The sequence below is a fragment of the Gorilla gorilla genome, chromosome 3, assembly GCF_029281585.2.
Source record: "Gorilla gorilla gorilla isolate KB3781 chromosome 3, NHGRI_mGorGor1-v2.1_pri, whole genome shotgun sequence".
Classification (NCBI taxonomy): domain Eukaryota; kingdom Metazoa; phylum Chordata; class Mammalia; order Primates; family Hominidae; genus Gorilla; species Gorilla gorilla.
This window is the reverse complement of record NC_073227.2, coordinates 143,035,419-143,047,443: the sequence shown is the minus strand read 5'-3', so window position 1 is coordinate 143,047,443 and position 12,025 is coordinate 143,035,419. Positions and strand designations below refer to the sequence as shown.

The 12,025-nt window shown below is 45.5% G+C and overlaps 2 protein-coding genes across 10 annotated transcripts in view; one reads left to right on the top strand and one right to left on the bottom strand.

The window, feature by feature from the left end:
- The window catches only part of AFG2A (AFG2 AAA ATPase homolog A), a 396,134-nt gene extending 391,670 nt beyond the window's left edge, over window positions 1-4,464 (bottom strand). For 6 of the 9 annotated variants that reach the window (XR_010133490.1, XR_010133493.1, XR_010133492.1 and 3 more), the window contains exon 1: window positions 3,787-4,275. Coding sequence is in view for 5 of the 9 variants with exons in the window: in XM_019025703.3 (XP_018881248.1) it covers window positions 3,787-3,949 (163 nt within the window). In the remaining 4 variants the exon portion in view is untranslated. Of the gene's footprint in view, window positions 1-3,786 lie in introns of all 9 variants that reach the window. The other 3 variants (XR_010133491.1, XM_055385175.2, XM_055385173.2) reach the window with 3 other exon arrangements.
- Window positions 4,465-4,471: 7 nt separating this feature from the next.
- Window positions 4,472-12,025, top strand: part of NUDT6 (nudix hydrolase 6) — a 32,276-nt gene continuing 24,722 nt past the window's right edge. The window contains exons 1-2 of the mRNA XM_004040358.4: window positions 4,472-4,757; window positions 9,414-9,617. Coding sequence (XP_004040406.1) covers window positions 4,520-4,757; window positions 9,414-9,617 — 442 coding nt within the window. The 5' untranslated portion in view covers window positions 4,472-4,519. The remainder of the gene's footprint in view (window positions 4,758-9,413; window positions 9,618-12,025) is intronic.

Below are 12,025 nucleotides of genomic sequence, written 5' to 3'. Positions count from 1 at the left end.
AGAATTCAGTCCAGTTAACAACACCTCTAAAAATGATGTGCTGACATCTCCACTCCTTCCTATCCACCCCACCCCCACCAAGCTCCACATTTAGTTAGGTGTCCCTCCTCTAATTCCTCCAGCACTCTGTGCTGCCAGTTAATAGCATTTACCATAATATTCATTTGTTTTAGTCTTTCTCCTTAATTGTATACTGCTTTGAAGCAGGAATTGGGTCCTATTTCTCTCTGTATCTCCAATGCTTACAGTGCATTAAATATAGCAGTTGCACAATAAATAGCCATAAAATGAATAAATGTAGTAAATAAGTATACAATGGTTTTCTTTTCAGCACAAAATCTATGAAACACTTAGGGAATTTAAAAATGTCACAACTTCATTATAAAATTTATTGTAAACATATATACCATAATCACAGAGCTCTACCTAAGTTTTCCTTAATAATCAGAAAACAGATATTTTGTAATAAAAAAGAAATTAAATCAAGGAAAGGAAAACCATAAGGTACCCATATGATTTACATTATTCTGTCACTACAAAATAACTCCCCAACACGTTTCTTTTCCTTCTTATATGAGGTGCAAATCTAGAAAAACAAAGCATCTCACAGAGCTAAGATGAACAGCACTGAGTATAAAACGAAATGAACACATACTGCATAATACAAGAAGCTGGACAGAAATTCAACCTTCCAATGAGCATTAGTTCTCTTACATTGTTTGCTGGTCGTTAACAGTAAAGCATACTGCTGTTAGATGATCTCATAATATTCAGTTCCTGCCTCTTTCTTCCTAAACCTCAATGAACTATCTTTCCCTCTTGACAATTACCACACAAGTGTTCTCAGTCCTTCCCAAGACTTTAGTTTTCTTCTTCTCCTTCCACCCTATCCAGCACATTCTCCATGCCCCAGGATTTATTCTCCACCTTGTCTTTCAATGGTAATCATGTTCAAATTCCCAGCCACCGGTCTCATTTTCCAAAACATCACCAATGTGTTCTCTGATTACACTATATAGGTCTACTCAAGTTGTCCACACAGTTCCCTTCTCACCTCACTCCTCCAATACTTTAAAAATATGTCAACATCTAATTTCCCCATTAACTACTTTCACATTTATTGAGCACCTTAAGTATCACATTAACTAACAAGATAGTAAAGATAATTTCAAACAACCATCCACTCTTCATTTATTCATTCAGCAAATATGTACTATGTGCCTACTATATAGAAGATACTATGCTAGGCACTTTTGTTCACAAGTCCTTGGTCTCACAGAGTTTATAGCCTTGTAGGATGAGTGAGTTATTAAACAATCAGTGAATAGCTGTAAAATAATAAACTAAGATTAATACAATGAAAAAATGACTTAGAGTGCCAGGAGAGCCATGGGATCTGACCTAATTTCAAATAAGAGAATGTTTCTCAAAGGAAGTGATGTTAAGATCAGGTCTGAAAGAAGAGTAGGAACTAACTAAATGAGGAGAAGAAAAAGATAATTCTCAGCAAAGAGGACAGCATGTACAAAGTTCCTGGGCAGAAGGGGGTATGGCTCATCCTCAGGAGAGTATAGGCAGAGTGGTGGAGACATAGGGAAGCCATGTAAAGAAGGTCAAGACCACCCAGGACAATAGTGCAATAGGCTGCATCAAGATGCTGGTCATTACTCTGACAGCAGTGGGAGCCCAGAAAGGGATGAAAAGCAATGTCATGACAAGATCTTCATCTTACAAGATCATTCCGGCTGCAGAATGGAAAAGGAATAAGGGGCAAAATTGGAAGCTGGAAAATCAGTCAAAAGGCTGTTGTAGCAGTCCAGGTGAGAGATGATGGTGTCTGAAATTAAGGTAGAAACAGTGGGAATGGCATGCAGAAGAGGAATATGTAAAATATTTAGGTAATAAACATGATTTAGTGGTGGACTAGGTATGTGAGATATGGGGGGGAGAGTCATGGATGACTCTTAGGTTTCTGAATTTTGCAATGGGAAAAACTGAACAGAGTTGAAGTTTATTTTGTTGGAGGAAATAACGGGCTCATGAAGTTAGTCCTGAAGTATCTTTGGGACACTTATGAGAAGAGTTATTGTACAGCGCTATTCAAAATATGACCCACAACGATTTGTTACTGCTTCATGACAAGTACAAAACAGGAGAATAAGTGTTTAGAAGCTCTTATTGAAATTTACAGAGTAATTTCACATCTGTTTAATGAAAATTTTTCCTTATTCTTCTAGAAAATCATTTTTACTGTATTTTACAAAAGTGTCGATCTGTGACCTATTATAAATTTTAAAGTCTTCACCACAGAGAGCTTGAGAAGCATTTGGCTAAAAGGCAACCACATCAAGGCGCAAAAACAAAAGATTTACAAATATAAATCTGACACTGAAGAGACTATAGATGGGAAACTCTGGGCACTGGATGAACTTGCCAAGGAGACAGGATTTATTGAGAGGAAAAAAAAGGTTTTGGACTAAGAATTGACGAACTTCAACATTTAATGGTCAAGGGAAGAGGACGAGCCTGCAAAGAAAAATGATGAAACATCAATAAAGATGAAGAAAACCAGGTAAGTTTGACAACACATAAGAACTTAAGTGTTTCGAGAAGGAGGAAATGGTCAACAATACCAAAAGTTGCTGTGGTCGAGTAAGGTTTGTCAACACGGAGATGCTCGGAGACCACACCAGGAACAGTTTCCATGGAATGATGGGGTGGAAGTCAAAGAGGAATAGGCTAGGGAGAGTATGTAAGTGGTGAGGCGGCAGAGACCACTCCATTTAAGAAGCTTGGCAATGGACAGAGAGACGGTTGCAGGAAGAAAATGTGGAGCTTTTGTTCTGATTTAAGATGGAAGAGAAATGAGCATGTTTACATGTCAATGGGAAGGATCTAGTTCAAAAACAAGTTGAACCTTCAGGACAGAACAAGTTGTCCTCTGATACCTAAGGCAGAGTGAAAATACCATGTGAACTCTAAATTGTCTTTAAGGTCTGATTAGACATAAAAATTTTTGCCACTAGTTTAGTCTGGTCCATTTTTCAAAGCTACTACACATCAAATATAAATTTTCAATTTATAATTCAATTTATAAGACTTTTAAGTATAAATACGTTCTCCCAAATCAAAGGAGCTGTCATCTAGGAATGGCTTTTAAGTCAAACACATCTGGACTCAAATATCGGCTCTGCCACTTAGCACCTGTGTAGCCTGAATGGAATCACGTTAACTTTCCTCCCTCTATAAAACTGTCATTACTATACCCATCGGTCACGGCTTCTCTAGAAATTAGATGAGCTATATATACTGCTAACACTAGTGTGCAGTTACTAGCAGTTATTAAATATCATAACCTGCGTAGTACTGGAAGAAAATGCTATCATCACTCCTAAAGGCAGAGTGATCCACATTTTTACTGAATTGGTTATTTAGTTTTTTAGGATAAGTATCCCATGTTCGCTAGTTATGAACAATTTTGCAATTAAATGTGTCGTTAAAGTTAAATGAGACAAAGCGTTTCAAGTGCAACTTAAAAATTCAAAATAATTTACAAAAGAGAAACCTTGGACACGGATAAACCATCTCAGCCTAACTTCTCCAGTGCAGGCGCGGCTATGTTTGCATGCTTCTTACATACAGAAGTCTTTCACGCTTCTGTGCCGCTCTCAGACCAATGCCACGCCCAACTTTCAAAAGTCTCGCACCCCAAGTCAGTATCACTGAGTCTCCCGCCCCTCAGGTTGCGCCCCCTCGGCCTCTAGTCTCCCACCCGGAATTCTTTACCCTTTTCTAATAAGTTGGTCACCGTCAGAGTCCCGGAGGTTGCCGCGAAGTCTGATCCAGCAGAAGGAGCCCGTGCCCCCGCACAAGAGGAAGCAGCAGAGGGCAAGGGCGAACCATTTTCCGCGCTTTGGTTCAACCGCTTTCTGTTCTTCTTGGAAGACATGGTCACAAGGTACCCCAGCCCACGCAGTAGAAAAGCCGACTCAATGTGCGCGCTCCAACTGAGAGAAAAACTTCCGGGGCAGAAGTCAGCGAGGGTCCGCCCCTGCGCCGTAATCCCCTGAGTGGAGCGCAGCAGTGGACAGCGTGGTGGGAGGGACTGAGCGTTTTCAAAACCAGCAGTCTTTGAGACAGCTGTAACGGCATCTGCGAAAGAAGATAGGTTCCAGGAACGGAACTGCCACTTAGATTGTAAATTCCTGAAAAACAGGACGTTTTTGCATCTCCTACCGGCTTCCCCATCCCTAAACCAACGTCTGTTGAATTAAACTACCAAACAAAATAAGTGGGTGGCGGTGGGGGAGGAGGTTTTCCCCGCTTAACTGGAGCGGGGCAAATTGCTGAGAAGGGCTGGTGGACCACTTCGCGGTCTCCTTGGCATAGCTCTGCAGAGTGGTAACCCCAGCTCAACTCTGAGGGTATTGATGGCACTCTTCTAAAATGTACGGCCGCGATCTCCGCTCTGGAGCGCGGAGGGGTCATTTGGGCAACGGACGAATTAAGCGGCGTGGCGATGCGGCAGCCACTGAGCTGGGGCCGCTGGCGCGCGGTGCTTGCCCGAACCTACGGCCCCGGGCCTTCGGCGGGTTACCGCTGGGCCTCGGGCGCACAGGGTTACGTGCGGAATCCGCCAGTTGGAGCGTGCGATCTGCAGGGCGAGCTGGACAGATTCGGGGGCATCTCGGTGCGCCTGGCGCGGCTCGATACGCTGGACCGCCTGGACGCTGCCGCCTTCCAGAAGGGCTTGCAGGGCAAGTGCGCCTGGGACGAAGGGCTCCCGGGGCTCCAGAGCTTTTCTAATGAAATAACCGCGGCCCCCACTCCCTAGTCGCTCTGTGCACCACTGTCGAGCCCAGAGGGAAAGGGAGAAGGCACGCGTGACCTGGACCTGTTTTCTGGAGCATTCGTGCTTAGACCTTTTGCTGGGAGGTCTCTAAGGCGGTTGGGTGAAATGGTGAAGATCCCGGACTTTGGGATCTGCAACCCTGGTTGCTGGTCCACTTTCTAGTGTGCGACATTCGGAAATTGCCGTAAACCACCATTTCCTCTTCCACAGACCCCGGTAATAAGAACTCCTGGAATTACTGAGAGTTAATTTGGATAATGCACATAAAGTGCACAGCACAGTGCCTGCCACGTATTTAAAGCTCAGTAGATGTTTGTTAATATTATATTATTACATTATTAGTATCCTTTACCGAGCCTTGGTTCTGTCGGACACTTTTCCCAAGGAAAAAAACTCTTACATTCTAATACGGGTGGTGGACTGAGTGGACCGAAGAGGCATTTCTTTTTTCTTTTTAATTTTTGTGGGTCCATAGTAGGTGTGTATGTTTATGGGGTATATGAGCTATTTTGATAGAGGTATAAATGTGTAATAATTACATCAGGGTAAATGAGATACTCATCACCACAAGCATTCAACCATAATCCAGTTACTCTTAGTTATTTTTAAATGTACAGTTTTTTTTTTTTTTTTTTTTTTTGAGACAGGGTATCATTCTGTCTCCCAGGCTAGAGTGCAGTGGTAGGATCAGGGTTCACTGCAGCCTCCAACCCCTGAGCTCAAGCAATCCTCCCACCTCAGCCTCATGGGTAGCTAGGACTACAGGCGCGCATCTGGCTTTTTTCTATTTTTTCTAGAAACGGTGTCTCACTGTGTTGCCCAGGCTGGTCTCAGTCTCCCGGGCTCAACTGATTCTCCCGCCTTGGCCCCTCAAAGTGCTGGGATTACAGGCAGGAGCCACTGCACCCAGCCTGAATCTTTATTGAATATAGTCACCCTGTTGGGCTATCAAATACTAAACCAGAGAGGTTCAGAGTGTCACATTTGTATACAAATTGGGTCAACAGCTGTCCCAGCAAGAACTGGAGTTTAGAATAACGCTTCTTTTATGATTAACCAGGGACGGTGGTGGGTAGTTTCAGTCTTCAATAAGAAAACTTTTTACTGGCGTTCAACCTTGAGCCCAATGATAAGAAAGCTTGGATGGAGGAGCCTTCACTTTGGAAGAAGTCGATTTAGTGGTGCAGCAGTTTTTCAAACGGCCTCTGAGGGTTTTATAATCTAATTGAAGGCATAGCATGCAAATTCAACTATGGAAAAATCTCTCACACTGGAAACTCAAAATAATCTTTATCCTATTGAGCAATATGGCAAGAAGCATATCTGTAAATATAATTGACCTAGTTATTTCAATGTTTACTCATCCTCATTCCCAGACTTCTTACCTCTTCACGTTATTTTCTCTACTTGCTAGTAATTGCTGACAAGCCCGCTTAAACTGCAACAGTGTCACTAATAGGAGAATCAATCGTTTTATCTTCCAGTGTGTGGGTAGACACAGGTGTTGTACCCACTGATACTTACCAATGACCAAATAGGTGATCAAAGCACTACCCCAGTCAGCATGGCAAAGCAGAAAGCTGTGCGATTTGGAGGTGCACATTCTGGGTTTAAGTACCAGGTTCTGCCATGTGCTTAGCCAGGCGTTAGGCAAATTGCCACCGAAAATATTTGCTTCCTAGCTTGCTTTTTGTGAATAACGCCAGCTCTAATTACTGGATAGATGCGTTGATCAAAGATGAAACTAATTTGTAAACTTAAGTACCAAATACTTGTTATATTTTTTCAATAAAACAAATTTTGTTGCATTTAATGGTAGATGTTTTAGGATCTTTATAAATAGTAATTAATCCTCCTAACAACCCTTTGAGGTAGATAGCATTATTATTCCCATTTTAAAGATGACAGTAGTGAGGCACAGAGAGAAAAATTTACTTGCCCTGGCTCTACACCTCTCTTACTGCACTATGCTACCTTGAAGAACTCCTGCTGGTTCTGTTGTTATAATTGAACAAAACTAACTGAATGGTAGTGCCTATAAAGAGAGACTATTTACAGATGAAGTCCGCTATTCTTAGTCTTTATGGACTAAGAAGTCCATATTCTTGGTGGAATAAGAAGTCAACTATTCATATTCTTTTAGAACATGAACTGTTGATGTTTTGTTACCAACAACTAAAGTTAGAGGGATAAACAGGCAATATGTTGTTAGCTTCACACATGACATATCTGCATCAGTAATGAAATAGCACTGGTTCTGGTCCCTGCTATGCCACTCACCAGCTATGTGACTTTAGGCAAGCCAGTCATTTCATTAGTACAAATTGAGCCCCAGTGCATAATGTAGGGTTACCCTGGAGGATTGCAAATGCATGGAATATTAAATAGGATTGGGAAAAATAGCTAATGGAAGAGATATCATTAGGTCATATGTAATAAGTTCTAATAAATTGTACAGACATAGTAGTCTTTAAATTCATATAATGGTGAGCTCATGAGCAGTGGTTAGGAAAGACTGGTCAAAGACGTGGAATATGAGCTGGACTTTGAAGGACAGATATTAGCAATGGGAATGGGAGGTGAGGGAAGAAAAAGCAATAAAGCTTATTAGGGAAAAGAAGAAAGCAATTTAAAAATGATTCTAAGGTTTCAAGCATTGGTGCCAGAAATAAATAAGCTTATAAATGAAGCTAGTTTGGGGTGTAAGATTCAGTTTTGGCCAGGCGCGGTGGGTCACGCCTATAATCCCAGCACTTTGGGAGGCCGAGGCGGGCGGATCACGAGGTCAAGAGATCAAGACCATCCTGGCCAATATGATGAAACCCCGTCTGTACTAAAAATACAAAACTTAGCTGGGCATGGTGGCACGCACCTGTAATTCCAGCTACTTGGGAGGCTGAGACAGGAGAATCGCTTGAACCTAGGAAGCAGAGGTTGCAGTGAGCCGAGATTGCACCATTGCACTCCAACCTGGCGACAGAGCAAGACTCCGTCTCAACAACAACAAAAAAAGATTCAGTTTTGAACACACTTTGTGAAGTCTGAAGTGGTAACCTTCAGGACAGGAAATGTCTGGGAGCAACTGGAGAACAGAAAGTTTAGTGTTCAGTGAGGTCAGGGCTGGGCAGCCATCCTCATGTAGGTGTCAGCTGAAGCAGTGAGAGTGGATTCTCCAAGACACAGAGTGTAGATATAAAACAGCAAGCAAATAGCATTGCTTTCAGAAAGTAGCCTTTTAATTTGATTGGAAGGATTGCCTGGGAAGGAGCACATGTGAAATGTATGGAGTGATAGAAATGTTCTATAATGTTAAAGTGTGTTATGGGTATATGCATATGTCAAATCGCATGAAATGTACACTTAAGATTTGTACATTTCACTTTATGTACTTTACCTCAATTTTTAAAAGATGTCATCAGACAAAGAGAGCAAGGTGAGAAGGACCTGATCCCATAACTCCACTTCATGCTAACTCAAATCAGGAAGTCTTTATTAAAGGCCCCATGTGCCTGTCACTGTGCTAGGCACACCAACTTTCAAAGAGGTAGAGAACGTTGTCCTTAAAGAGAGGAGCTTCCTGCAGAGCTAGGGAAAAGAGAAGGGAAAGTTAATTAACTATTAGATATATAATCAACCCCCAAAGACAGACACACACACACATGCGTGCATGCATGCACACACATGTGCACACACACACGCTTTATAGGGTTATTATAAAGATTGAGACGATGGATGAAGAAAGTGATCTGAAAAGCTTTTCTAAAAACTCTAAAACTGAAGTATTTATTTCTTCACCCATAAACTTAAGGTAGTAATACCTTTCATGGCTGTGCACTAAATGAGATAATATATATAAAGTGCTTGGAACTTAGTAAGTTTCAAATAGATATTAGCATCTTTTTCCCCTGGCTCAATCTTAAGTAGTAAAGAGAATTTAAAGAAGGCAAAGATAGAAAACCTATAATTATGTTCACCATGATATTATCTATAATAAGGAAAAATTAGAATTTTATTCCTATATGCTAGTAAAATGTGAAGTTTGATTTCTTCATATTTTTTATTTTCAAAATTTCTACCACCAGCATACATTATTTAAAAACAAAGTTTAACTACCTTGAAATTTATACATTAAAAACATTATAACAGAACTCCTAAAGGAAGAAAAAAATAGAAGTCCATAATTGTCTTTAAGATTAAACCTAAGGATGTTAAAAGGAACAGCATTAAAATGGTATTTGATTCAGTTTAAATCCTTTTATTTGTCCACTCTAAAACTACAGAACATCTGTTATGTGCCAAGCATTGTCTTTGGTGGTATGGATATAAAGGTCAGCAGTGTAATGACTTTATTCTGAAGGAATTCAGTCTGATGGAAAAATCATATAAACAAGGTGGTTACTATAAAACATGGTGCTTCCAGTGCCAGCGATGTGAACAAGACATTTGGGGACCTCATTTACTTAAAGATGGTCTCCTGGAGGAGGCGAAACCCTGAGGTGAGTTTTAATTTATTCCACTCGTCTCTTTGGAAATTATTTAGACTTTTTTCTTCTGCATTTAGCTGCAGTACAGCAATGGCGATCAGAAGGTAGAACAGCTGTATGGCTGCACATTCCCATCCTCCAAAGCCGATTTATTGCCCCTGCTGCTTCCCTGGGCTTCTGCTTTCACCACGCAGAATCGGATTCATCAACGTTGACTCTGTGGCTGGGAGAAGGGCCCAGCAGATTACCAGGATATGCTTCACATCAAGTAGGAGTTGCAGGTCAGTTTCAAACTCATGATGAGCAGAATTAACTTTTTAGACGTTCACCCAATTTCTTGCTTGTTACAGCTAAGCAAATAGTTTATTCATGTGGAATGAGTTATTTGATTAAATGATTACGGTTGTTCCACCCTATCTGCACAGGATGTGTTTCAAGACCCCCAGTGGGCACCTGTAACCGCAGATAGTACCAAACCCTATGTATATATACCATGTTTTTTCCTATCACACATATTTATGATAAAGTTTAACTTATAAGTTAGACACAGTAAGAGATTAACAGTAACTAACAATAAATTAGAACAGTTATAAAAGTATAGTGTAATAAAAGTTATGTGAATGTGTTCTCTCTCAAAATATTTTGTTTTTTTAAATTTATTTATTTATTTATTTATTTATTTATTTATTTATTTATCATTCTTGGGTGTTTCTCACAGAGGGGGATTTGGCAGGGTCATAGGACAATAGTGGAGGGAAGGTCAGCAGATAAACAAGTGAACAAAGGTCTCTGGTTTTCCTGGGCAGAGGGCCCTTCGGCCTTCCGCAGTGTTTGTGTCCCTGGGTACTTGAGATTAGGGAGTGGTGATGACTCTTAACGAGCATGCTGCCTTCAAGCATCTGTTTAACAAAGCACATCTTGCACCGCCCTTAATCCATTCAACCCTGAGTGGATACAGCACATGTTTCAGAGAGCACAGGGTTGGGGGTAAGGTCACAGATCAACAGGATCCCAAGGCAGAAGAATTTTTCTTAGTACAGAACAAAATGAAAAGTCTCCCATGTCTACCTCTTTCTACACAGACACGGCAACCATCCGATTTCTCAATCTTTTCCCCACCTTTCCCCACTTTCTATTCCACAAAACCGCCATTGTCATCATGGCCCGTTCTCAATGAGCTGTTGGGTACACCTCCCAGACGGGGTGGTGGCCGGGCAGAGGGGCTCCTCACTTCCCAGTAGGGGTGGCCGGGCAGAGGCGCCCCTCACCTCCCGGACGGGGCGGCTGTCCGGGCAGGGGGCTGACCCCCCCCCCCCACCTCTCTCCTGGACGGGGCGGCTGGCCAGGCAGAGGGGCTCCTCACTTCCCAGTAGGGGCGGCCGGGCAGAGGCGCCCCTCACCTCCCGGACGGGGCGGCTGGCCGGGCGGGGGGCTGACCCCCCACCTCCCTCCCGGACGGGGCGGCTGGCCGGGCGAGGGGGCTCCTTACTTCCCAGTAGGGGCGGCCGGGCAGAGGCGCCCCTCACCTCCCGGACAGGGCGGCTAGCCGGACAGGGGGCTGATCCCCCCACCTCCCTCCCAGACGGGGCGGCTGGCCGGGCGGGGGGCTGACCCCCTCACCTCCCTCCCGGACGGGGCGGTTGGCTGGGCAGAGGGGCTCCTCACTTCCCAGTAGGGGCGGCCGGGCAGATGTGCCCCTCACCTCCCGGACGGGGCGGCTGGCCAGGCGGGGGGCTGACCCCCCCACCTCCCTCCTGGACGGGGCGGCTGGCCAGGCAGAGGAGCTCCTCACTTCCCAGTAGGGGCGGCCGGGCAGAGGCGCCCCTCACCTCCCCAACGGGGCGGCTGGCCAGGCGGGGGGCTAATCCCCCCACCTCCCTCCCGGACAGGGCGGCTGGCCGGGTGGGGGGCTGACCCCCCAACCTCCCTTCCGGACGGGGCGGCTGGCCGGGCGGGGGGCTGACCCCCCCACCTCCCTCCCGGACGGAGCGGCTGGCCGGGCAGTGGGGCTCCTCACTTCCCAGTAGGGGCGGCCGGGCAGAGGCGCCCCTCACCTCCCGGACGGGGCAGCTGGCCAGGCGGGGGGCTGACCCCCCCACCTCCCTCCCGGACGGAGCGGCTGGCCGGGCAGAGGGGCTCCTCACTTCCCTGTAGGGGCGGCCGGGCAGAGGCGCCCCTCACCTCCCGGACGGGGCGGCTGGCCGGGCGGGGGGCTGACCCCCCCACCTCCCTCCCGGACGGGGCGGCTGGCCGGGCGGGGGGCCGACCCCCCCACCTCCCTCCCGGACGGGGCGGCTGGCCGGGCGGGGGGCTGACCCCCCCACCTCCCTCCCGGACGAGGTGGCTGCCGGGCGGAGACGCTCCTCACTTCCCAGACGGGGTGGCTGCTGGGCTGAGGGGCTCCTCACTTCTCAGACGGGGCGGCAGGGCAGAGACGCTCCTCACATCCCGGACGGGGCGGCAGGGCAGAGGTGCTCCCCACATCTCAGACGATGGGCGGCCGGGCAGAGACTCCTCCCTTCCAGGATGTGATGGCTGCCGCGAAGAGGCGCTCCTCACTTCCTAGATGGGATGGCGGCCGGGCAGAGACGCTCCTCACTTTCCGGACTGGGCAGCCAGGCAGAGGGGCTCCTCACATCCCAGACGATGGGCGGCCAGGCAGAGACGCTCCTCACTTCCCAGACGGGGT